At 42.6% G+C, this 15830-nt stretch overlaps 1 protein-coding gene across 1 annotated transcript; it reads right to left on the bottom strand.

Annotated features, from left to right (window-relative positions):
* Positions 1 to 4808: 4808 nt before the first annotated feature.
* chrne (cholinergic receptor, nicotinic, epsilon) lies at positions 4809 to 15143 on the bottom strand. Its single transcript, XM_080780470.1, has 12 exons — positions 14981 to 15143; positions 14465 to 14598; positions 14136 to 14180; positions 13663 to 13772; positions 13166 to 13321; positions 11937 to 12037; positions 10028 to 10228; positions 9504 to 9618; positions 8932 to 9046; positions 7103 to 7319; positions 6486 to 6619; positions 4809 to 5974 (listed from the first exon to the last, which is right to left on the bottom strand). Exons 1-12 carry the CDS (start codon positions 15042 to 15044, stop codon positions 5804 to 5806), a joined length of 1563 nt encoding a protein of 520 aa, XP_080636596.1. The 5' UTR covers positions 15045 to 15143; the 3' UTR covers positions 4809 to 5803.
* Positions 15144 to 15830: the final 687 nt, after the last annotated feature.

The raw sequence follows: 15830 nt of genomic DNA, 5'->3' as shown, positions 1-15830 counted from the left end.
ACCAAAAGCTATTCACAATGACCCATTTTACCTCTGTGCTTAGCAGCTGGGATTATTTGCTTTCTTCCTCCTCCTGAGATTAAGTTGGTTATTATTATTTGTGTTAGATGCTGATTGGTACGTATTGCCCTTGGCCTGCATCAGTCGCATGGGATTCTGATTGTTACAGCTGTTTTTTTGTTTTGTTTTTGTCTTTTTCCTGTGTCTCTCGACTCTCTCCAGGGACGTGCACACATAGACATCAAAGGGGACTTGAGCCCCTGCCCTTTTACCAGTATGTAAAACAACTGCCCTTTCCAAACCATGAATGCAGCATTTACTACGGTGAAAGTGATGCAAAAATGCCACTTCTTTCCATGCCATTCCGGAAGGCAGCATGCAGGAGAATAGCTTTTTTCCGAAGTCTCCTGAACTTGGAACACAGCATTTTGCGTTAAACTATAAGTAATTTGTTTAGAAATCCATGTCGTAACCCACCACTCTTTATCTACTGGATATGCTGTGTCCAGTAGATAAAGAGTGCTGGGTTGCGACCCGAACATAGCTGATCTATAAGCTCTCAACGCGTCGCAGCGCAACGTGTTGTGAGTTTGTAGATCTGCTATTTTCAAAAGTGCCCTCTTACGGGATTTCAGCCCCTGCCTCTGTAACACTGCACGTCCCTGCTCACCTCCCCCTCCCCTTCCCGTACAGCTGCAGTGAGTGTGGGGCCAATCGACAGAGTTCAATCCAGGTTGAATCTGTGTGTTGGTTAAACAACCAGGCTATGAGTTTGAAGGGTGTTTATGTCGTGTTGTCCATGTGTCTAGTGTGCATTTTTTCTTATTTTTTAAAAAGGTGAATTTCCGTTGTTTTGGAGGTCTTTTTGTATAAGTTTGCATTTGTAGTTATTTTTCCTTTCTGTGTTTTCCTCAATATTTATTTACATGGACTAATTTGCCATTTCTATTACATCCCCTGGATGTTCTCCCGGATGGTTTCAGGGAAAACAGAGGTTATGGCAGGAGTCCATTTCAATTATATTCATTTTCTATATCATAGAGACAGACAGCCTTCATCAGTGGGTAGTTTCAGGATAATTACATTTATTTAATCTTCTTGTGGCCAGCTTTTAGCAACCTGCTTTACTGGTTCACATTGTTCAGCTATTCTGTAGCTGTTGAGTAATGCCGCTTAGTTTCAGTTGACATGAAAAAGACAAAACAGTGGCCTGGCAGTTGTTTTTGGCAGGGGCGCCGCATGGACCCTTATGATGGCCATCATGAATGCCCTCCTTGTTTGGGCCCTGTTGAGACACAGGGAGCTGAGTTGCCAAAATGAAGGTAACAAAATGAGCCCTCTCTGCCATGAACGTTATCTAAAAAACATAAAATGTCGGCTGGGCTCCATGCTGTCGAGGTTCCTGCTCCAGTGAAGGGAGTTTGGGCAGACATCTCTCCCAGAAAACAGTTTCCGTGTGTGGAGAGATTATGTGCAGATGCTCAGGAAGGCGTGGGGTGGCCCTGGTGGGGTGCCTAAATTCAATGGAGGCTGCAGTTTGTGCTGGAGACGGGCTAAAGTCCAGCATGCTCCAGAGACTGGAAATGAAAGTACACACAAACATACTTAAGGAAAAAAGGATCCCTAGCCAGAAAAGTATTTAAAGCTATACGATCTGTAATCATTGTCTCTCAAGGCAGAGACAGCAATTGCAATCATATCTGATTCTGAGCTACAAGCTATAAAGATGGCAACGCTGCATACTGTCCAATTAGGTGCACTAGCAGGGACGTGCACACATAGACATTAAAGGGGGCTTCAGCCCCTGCCCTTTTATCCATCTGTAAAACAACTGCCCTCTCCAGACCACGAATGTATAGCATTTACTACGGTGAAAGAATAATGCAAATGCCACTCCTTTCCATGCCATGCCGGAAGGCAGCATTCAGGACAATTGCTTTTTTCCCCGAAATCTCCTGAACTTGAACACAGCATTTTGCGTTGAACAAATTTGTTAAAGATGGAGTGCCACAATGTTTTTCCACCCTAAAACATGATCATCAGGTATTATTATAATATATATAAGGAGGAACTTTTTCCAAAAAGTGTACAGTATTTGTTAAAATCATGCTTTCATGTGGACACGCCCAGCAGGTCATTAAGTATGCCTGGTTTGCTTGGTGGGTGGTGATCCACCTGAACTGAATGAAGCCGCACCCACAGCTGTAGTTGTATGATAAAGGGGGAGGGGCTGATAGTGTGATGTCACTATATTACTGTTTATTTCATTGGCCCGTTTGACTGTCAAGGGTTCAGAATACAAAGTTAATACACCATTGCACATAAAAATGTCTAATGAAGTACTGTCACCTCATAGCCACATGAACAACTGGGAAAATACAAAAGTCATTCTCTGCACGTCCCTGTGCACTAGTACCGGTACTTCAAATAACTTTGATGTTGTCAACCATTCGGTGTCCGACCCACACACGACACTCCATGGGTGGAAATCTCTCAATAGAAGAGAATCAAGAGGGTTTATTCAGCTGTGTCTTGTTTCCTGTGTCTGTCCCACAGGTACTACCCCGGCCTCCACCCCCGCCCTATACAGCTGCAGTGAGTTGAATCTGCCTGCTGGTTACACAACCGGGCTTGTGCTCAAGTTGTATATACTGTACATGTGCACTCACTGCACTGTGGTCAGTCACACTTCACTTTGGCAAATGTTCGCCAATAATGACAAATGCAAAAATAGGGATGCCCCAAAAAAAAAGGTTCACACCCGCTGCATAATTACAGATACAGAGAAATCTAGTATTGACCAATATATTGGTCAGGTTCAAGTGGTCACCAGGTCATTTAGTTTTCAAAAAATATATAGCCTATATATAGCCTGAAGCAGTATTTATCTGCTCCAATAATGTAGCTCCGTTCCACTTCACTTTGGATCACTTTGACAAGCTCTTAATTATCCCTTGACCCCCATATCCACCTCGACCTCTGGCTACAGCCAGGCTGGTGCAATATTGTCCAACATTATGAAAACTCCCAGTCTCCCACAGTCATTTTGTTAGCCTCTCCTTTCCCCCCTTCATTCTCCCCTGCACTGCTCATCCAGTAGGCCCTTTGTGGGAACAACTTCATTCTAGTATAGTCATTAGGTAATTTGACTCGCTTCCCCAATTTCTAAACTGGGATTGAGGTGGTGTGGAAAGCCCCCAACAGCACAACCATAATGCTTGCACCACATCTAACTTCTACAACCATGTTGAAGTCGCCGAAACATTATCACAAACAAAGTGTTCCTATCAGCACCCCCAGCATGTTCCCTGACACACAGATGTGAACATATATAGTCTTATCTACTGTGATTCTGTGACTCTGAACAGCCCCACCCCACCACCTCCTTATCCAAAGCACCTTGTACCTGCTTTAGCACCCTCATCCCTTGCAGACCTTATTTCAAATTACGACCCACCTAGGGCTTTGACCAGCCGACCAGCTCGAATTAGATGTGATAGTGACCAACAAACGATCCAAGGGTAATCGAGCCTTCGCGGCGGCTGCCCCCAGGCTCTGGAACACTTTGCCTTTTCACATCAGAGCTGCCCAGTCCATCACAACTTTTAAATCTTTGCTTAAAATCCACTTCTTCTCCCTGGCTTTTAACTACAGTTGAAGTAGCCCCCTTCACTAGTGCAATAGTCTGCTTTGTTTGCTTATATATTGTATCTTTTTGCTTTCATTTCTTCTAAATGCCTATTTGTTTTCATGTTTTAAATGCCTGTTTATATTGTATTCTTTTTGTCTCTGAACCTGTACAGCAACTTTGACATGGTCATGTAAAATGTGCTATGTAAATAAAGTTGAGTTGAGTTGAGTTGAACTATATAAATTACAAAAGAATACGACGTTTCGACCTCACAATCTTTGTCAAGTATATGAAGTATACTTGACAAAGACTGTGAGAGGTCGAAACGTTGTTATTCTTTGCCTGCCCGTCGTTAAATAAAGTTTGTAGCGTCTTAAAGTGAGTTGCGAGCCCCTGCTTTTTTATTTTTGATTGTTTACTGTTTCTACAGACCCCCAGACACTGCAGGCTCAGGGAGAGAAATGAGACGAGTGGAAAATGGTGACAATGAAGATGGGGTCAAATGATGCCTGTATAGAAGGAGGGGAAGGCCAAGGAGATGATGGATTTGAAGAAGTGGAGGACGAGAGAGGGAGATGGCAGCAAACGATTGGGTAAGACGGGTGTGGGAGGGGGAGTGACGGAGATAGAGAGGAGAGAGAGCAAGGTGGAGGAGACCGAAAAGTACTGGATTAGGCTACTACCGCATTATATATTACGTATCACTCTCGTCTAGTCACATATTATTTTCATGTTTCTCCCATGGTCTTCTCTTCCATTATTTCCAGAACACTCATAGTGGTTTGGGGAAACAAATGATATGACACCAGTCAATTATTATTTTCTGTTTTGACAAAACATCCACAAAACATAAAATGAATGAAAACATGGCTACCAAAATAGTATCAAAACAATTACTCCACTTATTCAAAGTATAGATTCTCTTCTCGATAGGCTATTACACTCCTAAAATAATGCCTAAAGTAACAGGAGATTTATTCAATGAATGAATTAGAAATAGTTGTACATTCTTTTTCTATAATCTTTGATTTAGCTCACTTGGCTTAGATTCTATTTTATTAAGGTTTTAGTAAGGAGGTGAAATGTCTCATCCAGCTCACTTTATCTTCAAGATAGGAAAGTAAACCAGGGAGGAAATCACAGTACCGCAGTACTTCAGAAGTACTTCAATCGGATAATTAAAAAAAAGAAAAGGTTTATTCTGATCAGGATCAGCATTGCATACATTTCAAATAAATAATACCAAATACTGAATATTCATCAAATGTATCTAAAATGTTAAACCAAGTACAACAAAACCAGTTATTTAAAGTAACAGCTTGACATTCTAAAGTTGACCACATTCAGATCTCAATAAACCATCCTGATGAACAGTAATGTATGGTCATCTCATAGTGAAAAAGAAAAGTGGAAAAAACAAACCATATGGTGTAGCTTATAATAGTTAACAAGCTGACAACCTGGTGCTAGTTTATATAATATTCCCCAGTACATTGTACACTATCTTATCTGAGCCGTAGACACACACTGGAAGATACTGAAATTACTGAAAATCTCTTTCCTTTTAATTATTTTATTTTTAAGATTCATGTCCTAATATAATTTACAATAGAAATACTTAATTCAAGCGTCATAATGAGAAGTGTTTAAGCAAATGCTATAAAGATGTAGAACATAATACTGATAATAGTGAGTACAACATGGCTCCAAATCAGAGTTGGCTGGCTGATGTTACATGCTTAGATTAGATTAGGTTAGATAAGGCAGAAATGTGCAGGGGTATCTGGAGTATATATCTTTTTAGATAGGCTTGATTCTTTAACATAATCATTGCACTCCATGCACATTCTCTCAAAAATCAATATGCTTCTAAAAAACAATGCATTATTTGAGTGAGTCTCTGCATCTTGTGAGAGTAGACGTAGACCCCTGCACTTTCCGCCCTGTTTGAGCAGGAACCTCAGCAGTACTTAATATCACCATCATCCTAAATGTGAATCTTCGTTTTTTTTCCTTCTTTTTCTTTATATAAATCCCTGCTCCACACACTCAATCCTGAAATGTATAGCATTACAGGGAAAATACAGGAGGGCTATAGATACTGTGGCTACTATAGATACAGTAGCTTGAGGTACACGGAAACCCTGATACGATTCTGATCTATATTTATATTTACATAGCTGGTACATATTTCTTCATCTCGTGGGCAAATGGAAATTCTGGCACACTGTTGAAGTGTCCCGTTAGGAAGATGCTGACTGTGCCCAGAACGAAGAGCAGAATAGCAGCCCAGAAGCACACCTTGTCCACCATCTTTCCAATCAGTACCCAGTTTTCAACTTCCTATTAGAAAAAGAGAAGATGAAAGAGAAAATATTTAAAAAATAAAATAAAATAAAACCTTATTATTGTTATTGTCTATTATCTATTGAATTTGGATTTAACCCATTTAGACCTGGGAACGATTCTACAATACATATATGTAATTGGCCACCGCGACCCCCATCTGAAAATATGTCGCTCCAGGGACTTCCCCAGAAGCAAAGATTTGAGTTAAAAACGTTCGCTCTGACAGAATATATAGTCAAAGATTTGCGCCACATTTCACGATTTTTCAAAACTAGACCTACAAGCTCGTAGCGTGGCACTCGGTGCCGCGCTATGAGCTTGTAGATCGGCTATTTTTCAACAGCTAAAGCATAACATAATGCTTAAAACACCAAAGGGGGTTCCCGCCCAGAATGGGTTAAAAAAAGAAACGACAACAATATTGTATATCTATTGAATTTGGAGTTAACTTTAGATAATAATAATATGTAAGTTAAAGAGTAGCTGATTCCAAAGAAACACTTACAGATCCAAAATCGTTTGTGCTCCTTGTGCTCTCAGCAATGAAGTTACAGGCATCCACACACTCCTTTATCTCAGGAGCAGCTTTGGCCAAGCTCTTATACAAATTGGCTGTAGTGCTGATATCTATTTCATCCACTAGAGGGGGTAAGACACCAACAGTTAGATAAAGCCATACATACACCCTTAAGCTAAATTAATATACAAATGTTTTGCTCACCAAAAATCGAATAACAATAGTCGAGCAACACTATTTTTTATGACAACGTTTAGATTACTTGTTGTCATAAAAAATGTATTTTTAGACATTTCTTGGAGTCCATAACTTGAAATACTTTCTACTTCAGACCATAGTCTTTTTTTTAGACATTTCTTGGGAGTCCATAACTTTCAGTTATACTTTATACTTTTCAAACAGTGGTAATCATGAACATGACATTTTATACAATGCTGTCTGTGATCATATTCCTACACTGATTTGCAACTACAAAATATATATATTTTTATATAAGAAAAGTTGTTAAGAGTAGGTGCATTATACAAAATACCAGAATGGGGATTTACAAAAAAACAACAACAACAACAACATTGAAGTAGTTTAGAGGTGATTAGAGCTCTTACTAAATGTCCCTGAGAAACCATGCCTCTCTTTCTGTTTATCAAACAGCATCTCGCTGCGCGGCTGCTTCAGGACGTATTCCTCCGCTCTCTGCATCAGGCCAAAGGAGCTACGCCGGCGTTCCCTCACGACGCCGTTGACCTCTGGACCCTTCTCTTCCCCCTCGTCCTCCACAAGAGGGGGCATGCCCAGGTAGCGAGGCACCAGCCGCAGGAAGACCTGAGGGAGTCACAAAAGGTACGACCATCCCATTAAAGTCAAGGGGCCAGCTATGCACTCCAATGTTGAAGCGCTGGGCCCTAGTGGTAAGAGGAAGGACTGCAGGCGGACCCGTGGATTCTTGACGAAACCCCGTGCAACCGAGCGCCCAATGTAAAGCCCAGGTGCACTCTGGGTGCACTTCCGCATTTGGACACCAAAATTTGGTGTGGAAGTGAAATGCTGAATCAGCGAAAAGACGGTACTTCCGGCAGCCTTCCGGGTGCTTCAAAACGCCACTGAGCAACTTCCACTGACATGAATAGCGGAGGGGGCGGAGCTTCGCGCTAGTTTAGTCTCTATCCTTTTAATACTCTATGATTAAAGTCCACTGGTTTTCAACCTCTTTAAGAGGAGCATTCAGTGATTTGGGTGATTTGGAATAACCGGTTCTGCCCCCCGGTAACAAGATGTGCACATGCACACGCTCTACAGTGGGGGGGGGGGGGGGACGCGACAGGCCAACAGCACGCACACCAAGGCCCGCCCCCTGCTCGATCACGATTGGCGGAAGGCCCCTCTCTATCCTGATTGGATGAAGGCTGGGTCACCTATAGCCAAAAACGAAACCTACGGGTTTTTTTTTTTTAACCACAGGGGTTAACTGGGGACAGGGAGGGACTCACACTCTATAGTATAGGGAGGATTATCACAACGAAACAAAAAAAAAGAAGTGATATTTGAATTAAGTGAAATCACTGAATATACTCCATGCTGTATTGATGTGGTGCCACACAGGCAAACCTTGACCAAAATAACAATTCTTCTACATTCTCTGTAAATGTGTAGACTTTTTACAATAATTTAACGTAAAATGGACCCTGGAGGGGCCATTTGGTTTCATTTTACGCTATCAAGAGTTAAAGATCTATAAGGGTCCACTGGTGGTCCCCGGACCACCTCATTAGTCCACTGGTTCTGCATGAGGATGTGGTCCAGGGACCCCCAGGGGTCCTTGAGAAGGGTCCAGGGGGTCCCCAGCTAAATGATTCATATACTGTAAGTTATAGGAAAGGGCCATTTGGTTCCATTTTGTACACTCTCAGAATTAAATTATCTCTTTACAGTGTAGATTGGGATCCCAGAGATAAAAAAAATTAAGAAAAAAAGGGTGAGAATCACAGCATTAGTACAATAAATGGTAAATGGTGCATTTATATAGCGTCTTTATCCAAGGCGCTTTACATAGATTGTGCATTACATTCACCCATTCTCTCTCACACACACACACACACACACACACACACACACACACACACACACACACACACACACACACACACCCCCCCCCCCCCCCCCCGATGGTGGCTGAAACCATGCAAGGCACCAACCAGCACATCAGGAGCAATTAGGGGTTCAGTGTCTTTGCTCAAGGACACTTCGACACTAACTCTGGGGGGAGCCCGGGGTTCAAACTGGCAACCTTGCGGTTACCACCATCCAGCCACCGTCCAGCCGCCGCCGCCCCAATCGCAATCATGGCTTGAGTATAGAAGTGGTATGGGGTGCAGGGGATGGATGGGGGGGGGTTCGGGTTATCATAGACATTGGTGTCGGGTCATCGTGTACGTACATGTTTGAGGCTCTGCGACATGGTGTGTGTCCGGGGATTGCGCAGGGAGAAGTTGAGCACCACAATTTGGTTGGTCGCGATCAGCGTAGTCACGGACATGACGAAGATCAGGTACCTGAGGAGGAGACATTAAAGGGTTGAGTATAGCATGAGGTCATGTGGGGTAAATATAAATATAACCACAGAGAACTATGGAAAAGATGGGATGAGGACAAAAAGACGGAAGAAGGGGTTATTATCAGGGACGTGCACAGAGTGTTAGAGAGAGGCCGGGGCTGGAATCCCGTAAGAGGGCACTTTTGAATAGCAGAGATTGTAGATCTGCTATTTTCTCTTTAGCTAGTGGAGATTGCGGTGTGTACGACATGGATTTCGAAACAAATTTGTTCAACGCGAAATGCTGCGTTCAAGTTCAAGAGACTTTGGGGCGGGGGGGGGGGAGCAATTCTCCTGAATGCTGCCTTCCGGTATGGCATGGAAAGGAGTGGCATTTGCATGTCTTTCACTGGTTATTATTACAGTATGTATAGAGTAGTGTATGTAATGTGTGAAGAACACACACACCGACTCACTTGCCAATGAGAGGCACAGAGAGAGACGTCTCAGGAACCTTCCCAGCGACGAGAATCAGGAAGACAGTCTGACCAAGCAAGACAGAGATGGACACAGTCAGCTTCTGTCCCCCAGCTGTGAAGGGCACAATAGAGTCACAGGGGACTGAGAGAGTTAATTTGCATTCTCAATTATGGGACCAAACATTATATATATGCATTGCAGTACAGATAAGTTCATATGAAAATGAAATAGTTATTTGAGAGAATTTGGGAGAATTTGCTTTGCGGTTGATTCATAGCTATATTATTTCTTTAATGTTTCAAACTTTTAGTTTTTTCATAAATGAACGCCCTAATTCGTCGCGTGAATTGTCGCTCAAAAGTCGTGAAAATAGAAGATTTGACGTGTTTTTGGACCGACAGCAACAATATAGTCATTATTCATTCATTAGTTATTATTATTACTATTATTATTATTATTATTATTATTAACATTATTATTATGCTGCCGTTATTGTTATGAGGGAAGACACTACACAGACCCTGCGCAGGTAGGAAGTAGGCCAGGACGACCAGGGAGGACATGAGGACGCAGGGCAGGATGACGTTGATGATCCAGAAGAGAGGCTTCCGCTGGATGATCAGGTTGAAGGCGATGGACTGGTACTCCAGGTCGTCAGGAGAGTAGCGCGGGTTGACGAACTTCCTCCCCGGACGATGAACGATGGCCCACTCGCCGTTCTCTAGGGGATCACCACACAATACCAGTCTATAGACGAGCGACACATGCTGTACACCACGCATACACCACCACACATACAGTACACCACCACACATACACCACCACCCGTCCTCATTCACAACAATAGGTCTATATGGAGCGCAGGGAGGTGCACACATAGATATCAAAGGGGGGCTTCAGCCCCTGCCCTTTTACCCGTCTGTAAAACAACTGTCCTCTCCCAGACCACGAATGCAGCATTTACTACATGGTGAAAGAAATGCCAAATGCCCCTCCTCTCCCCTTTCCATGTCATACATACTGGTATAGGCAGCATTCAGGAGAATTATTTATTATTTTATTTATTATTTTTTTTCCTCCCCGAAGTCTCCTGAACTAATTTGTTTTGAATTCCATGCCGTATACACCACATCTAGATAAAGAGTGCAGGAGTTGCGCTCCGAAAATAGTTGATCTGCTATTTTGGGCCAAAAGTGTCCTCTTATGGGATCTCAGCCCCTGCCTCTCTAACACTCTCTGCACGTGCCTGCTATGGAGTTAAGTTAACATTACTCTCATAGACCCCCGGGTGTGGTTAAATAGTCGTCCCTGTGTAATTTAGCGTTGGAGTCAAAAGGCGCAATGGAAATACACCACTATATTCACACACTAAAATGATCCCCTCACCTCAGCTGTGGACGAGACTTAAGTTCAAGTAGGTGGTGCTAATGTGAAAACCAGGTATATACTTAATGAACTGGTGGGTGTGGCCACATAAAAACACAATTGTAACACTTTCTGTACACAAAAGAAGAAAAACAATCCTCCTAGTTAGTATAATCGTAATACCTGACGTCCCTATTTTGAGCATGGCTATAGCGAACGTTTCCCAAGGTTTCAAAAATAGCAGATCTACCTTTTAGATCTTGTAGGCCTTTTTTCTCCATTCGTCGTACGAAGAAGTATAATAGGTTTAAGTGGTTGACTTTGAATTATCTGCGAGTGTGCACAGTAAAAACCTTGATGTTCACTTAAAGGTAGGCCTATAGGGTGACCGTGAGTGTGATATTTAGTTGTTAAATTAAATAGTGTAGCTTTATATTCTGATAGTACTATACTCATTGCTATAGAGAGTGTTTCAGTGAGAGGATGCTCCATGCCATCCCGATCTCTCCACTGTCTGCAGCTCTTTAGTAAAACACAAAATGCTTTTCCTTTTCTCTTTATTGGGATTAGGATTGGGATACTACTTTGATCCACGTCAGTATAGAGAACTCAGGCAGGATACAGATGGTGGAACAAGTGAAATTGGAAGTGTTGGAAAGTTGATTCTAGCTAAATCCGGAATGTTTACACTTAACTCATGTGCACAGTACAGTATATATGTATAATGTATGTTCATTACCCACTCTATATCGGTAAAGTGATGAGACAAAGAAAGGAGCAGACAGAATTGGAACTGGAACACTATAGAAAGAAGTTGATAAAAGGGTACTTCCTCTCCCGATTGCCTGAAATTGACAACCCACCTGAACATGCATTTTCTGTTCATTAAAGAGCTAGAGAAAGTGGGGGAGACCTGTGATACTGAACAAACACTCAATATATATATATCTATAATACTTTAACAATGAAAAGTGTTTAGTTTTAACCAAAGAATTTCACTTTGTACATGTGAGAGTGTGTACAAATGTAACCAAATGGACCCATAGGGGTGTACTGTACAGTACCTGTGAAGGCTGCAGGGTCAATATCTACCCACTCTATCGTCGTTCCGTCCTCACTAACGGCCAAGATGAGGTCCACTTCATTAAAGCTGTATGTCTGGGACCTGGATTAGAAGTGGTCAGCGGAAGACATGGGATAATATCATCATTATGCTCTATAATGCACTATATGCACTATAATGTTATTGTCAACGCCAACGGTTTTGGCACCTAACCTACAGTAACTACTAGTCCTTCATACTTTTAGCTAGAAACTCTGTTCCAACTCTACAACGGTCCGCCTACTTATACATATTGGCTACCATTTGAATCTTTTCAAATATAATTAATACGTTTAGAGATGTTTCACTTTAAAAATGTCTATTCATTTCAATGGGGAAATGCCATTTTGCTGCAGTGCAGCATAGCAACTAGACCCTAACAACCACCGATTATACCCTAGCAACCGAATATTAAGCCCAAACCACACCACCAAAGGGTCGGGACGAGACGTTTTTAAGGTCAACCACACCACACCAATGCAATTAGCTCTTCGCTAAATCCCACCCCAAAAAGTGATTGTCCAATGCCAATCCAAATAGTTCAGCAACTGTTGCTGTGCAGGTCAAGCTTTTGCCACCTCATAGCATGTCGGTGTTATTTTGCATGGCTGTGTTGTTGAACACATACACAGCTTAACAGTTGGGAAAGTTACACGACTGACACCCGCCCAGGTGTTGGCAATAATACTAATGACCGTAGTCTTACCGTGCAACATGAACTCCTGTCGGGAGGTCGTTAAAAGTTGATTTCTCCCTCTGTCATAGGCCATAATGTCATGCACATTTTGTCCAGTAGATAGCCTATACTGCAGGCCCCACTAGTAACAAAGTAGATGGCAAGCCCCCCCCCTCCCCACTAGTAACAAAGTAGATGGCAAGCCCCCCCCCTCCCCACTAGTAACAAAGTAGATGGCAAGCCCCCCCCCCCCCTCCCCACTAGTAACAGCTGACGCTCGTAAAGAGACAGACACAGGCAGACTGGCTGTAAAAAAAGCCATTGACAGTCGCATTATTATTGCGTCATCAATATCGGTGAAACAAATCGTGTTTGTTTGTTTTTTTAGACCCGATTCGATAACTATATGGCATTTTTATGGACGATTTCGATACGCTATATACCGACTATATCGCATACATCTCTAACTTTCTATAGCATGTTCAATGATTATGTTATCATCATGTCATATATACCTGAATAGCATGGTGCAGTTCTGCCAGTCGAAGGGGAAGAAGGTGATCTCGATGGCACAGGTGCTGCGATAGATGGCGGGAGGCAGCCAGTACATCCAGCCCTCGTTGGTGATCAACACGTTGGCGTAGTATGCCACGTCAAATTTACCATCGATGCTGTGCAGAGAAAAGGCAAAGAGATGAAAGAGAGATGGTTATAAGATCCATTTTGGCGTTGGCATTACGTCATGCTTTAGCTATTGAAAAATAGCAGATCTACAAGCTCATACGAGCTTGTATAGGTCTGCTATTTTTGAAATAAATCGAAGAACGACTGACATAAGACACATGGCATTTTTTTCAAACAGACATTTTTTAGAATCTCAGGTCAGAATGGGTTTTAAGATCCCAGAGGCTTAACACAGGAAGCGTAGAGAGACAGCTGATGTGGAGACATGGCAAGCAAGGGTATAAGAGACAGGATCACCCCCCCCCCCCCCCCTCCTGAAATGGCTTACTTGTTCTCAAGGACAATGTCAGGGAGCCACACGGTGCTGGGAGGCACGCGAATGACTTCGATGCCATAATACTCCGTTTTATTCCATGTCAGACGATAATCCGTCCATTGCTTTGGGTGGAGAAGTAGAAGAGTCAATGGGACACAACGCAGAGAGATGAATAACCCCATTGAGAGAGTTGAAAACATTCACTTTGAAAGAATATTATATTCAAAGATTTGCGCCACATTTTTACGATTTTTTTCAAAAATAGCAGACCCACAAGCTCGTAGCGCGCCACTCGGTGGCGCGCTATGAGCTTGTAGATCTGCTATTTTTCAATAGCTAAATTATAACATAATGTGTAAAACACCAAAAAGGGTTCCCGCCCCAAAATGGGATAAGTGAGATAATATGAGGTAAATAAACGTTTTTCTTTGGGGGGGGGGGGGGGGGGGAGAATACGAGAGTTGCAATAGGTATATAATACTCACAATCTCAATCCAGACATTGGTCGTTAAAGTCTCTTCCTTTTCGTTCTGTAGGATAACGTGAAAGAATATATGAACGTAAACAAAGAGCAGAACTGGAGTCATGCATGACATTATATGCCACTGCAGACACTTGATTGTTGATTCTATATCGATCTATAGGAATGCACGTGCTCCATAATGCATTCTATAATGTATTCGAATTGTACAGTCATTCAGCAATAACAACTACACCCATGAGAGACGTTAAGTATAACCCAAGTCCAGTCCAGAGTTACATCATAACTCAATGTTGTACCTAATGAAGTGTTAGAAGTGGGTTTTTCTCTCACCAGGGAGATTAGATTGGTGAGGGTCATTTTGATTTGGACCTGAATCTTTTCGGTGGGATGCTGTACCGGGCGAATATTCTTGTTGTAACGCTTGAACAGGTGACTGATCAACTCTGATTCCTCATTACAGCCCACTGCATGGAGAATAAGACGAGAGAAAGATGCATGCTTGAACGGCATTATTATGCAGCATACAGGTGTTAAGAAAAACTACAGCCACATAGTCATAATATCTCTCAGTGCTTTGAAGAAATCACTGCTATATACACCGCTCCAGTGCAAATCCATGCCATGATTATTCTAACAATGTAGGCTACATTCTTGGTGCCGGCAGTCGACATTTCTGAGGAGGCATAAATGTGGAAATATCGCTCCGGTACATAAATCTTAAGGGTTTTGACAAGTGCCTGTTATAGATGTATAAACACAAAACACATGATTATATAAACATAGGAGGACGTGCAAAGAGCTTTGGTTCCAGCTCCTAACCAGTGCATATAGGCCTATAGTACTTACCATGGACAACAAACGTCCCTAAAGTACTCAAAACCAAAAATGTCCAAAAGGAACGGCTCGCCATTGCTGTGGGCTCTTGTGTTTTACAGATTGTGTTATTCCTTTAGATTGTGCGCATATGAAAGAAAGAAAGGCAGAGGTTATTTCCGAATGGCTTGTCGCCCCCCCCCCAAGACCCCCCACCTCCCCCCCACTGTCCCCCCCGACCTGCTCCCCCCAGCTGTCGTTCCCCATGGCTCGGATTACACAGCAGCCGGGAAGCGCTAAACTTGATCTTATAAAGTCACACTCGGGTCGTTCAAAAGAATCATCATTATCATTAGGCAACTGGCAATTACATGGACTATGAAGTCAATTCTTGCCTCAAAAAGCACTCGAATCACATGCAAACTGAGAACTAAGCTCTCAATGTCTTAAGTTGAAAGTCACTATGGCCCACTGAAAACCATTTGTGTGTGTGTGTGTGTGTGTGTGTGTGTGTGTGTGTGTGTGTGTGTGTGTGTGCGTGAGAGCTGAGAGAGAGGGGGAGAGAGAGAGAGAGAGAGAGAGAGAGAATACTTTTGAGTGCAGCTGAACAAGGTGAACAGGTGACAGCCTATAACGATGTGTGTCCAGACTCAGAGTAAGGCCTATTATTACATTCATCAGTGCCACTTGTTGCTTTTGCACAGCAGGTCTCCGGCGACGGGGTGAGTAGCGAGTCGATTGGGGTTGGAGGTTTTTGGTATAGTGCGTGTGTGCGCGAGTGCGTGCGTGTGAGTGTGTTTAGACCCATCACTTGTGAGATTAAAAGACACCAACAACATGATTGTACAATGTTATATTCACTGTGTGTGTGTGTGTGTGTGTG

This window comes from Protomyctophum bolini, assembly GCF_963924005.1.
Source record: "Protomyctophum bolini genome assembly, chromosome: 13".
NCBI lineage: Eukaryota > Metazoa > Chordata > Actinopteri > Myctophiformes > Myctophidae > Protomyctophum > Protomyctophum bolini.
Note: the sequence above shows the minus strand (reverse complement) of the source record. Positions and strands in the feature narration are given on the sequence as shown.

Coding starts and splice junctions, on each gene's coding strand:
- chrne (XM_080780470.1), bottom strand. CDS start 15,044: ATGGCGAGCCGTTCCTTTTGGACATTTTTGGTTTTGAGTACTTTAGGG. Junction 12,038..13,165: donor AACTGCACCATGCTATTCAG/GTATATATGACA, acceptor CTTCTAATCCAG/GTCCCAGACATACAGCTTTA. Junction 7,320..8,931: donor TGTCGCAGAGCCTCAAACAT/GTACGTACACGA, acceptor TGACTCCCTCAG/GTCTTCCTGCGGCTGGTGCC.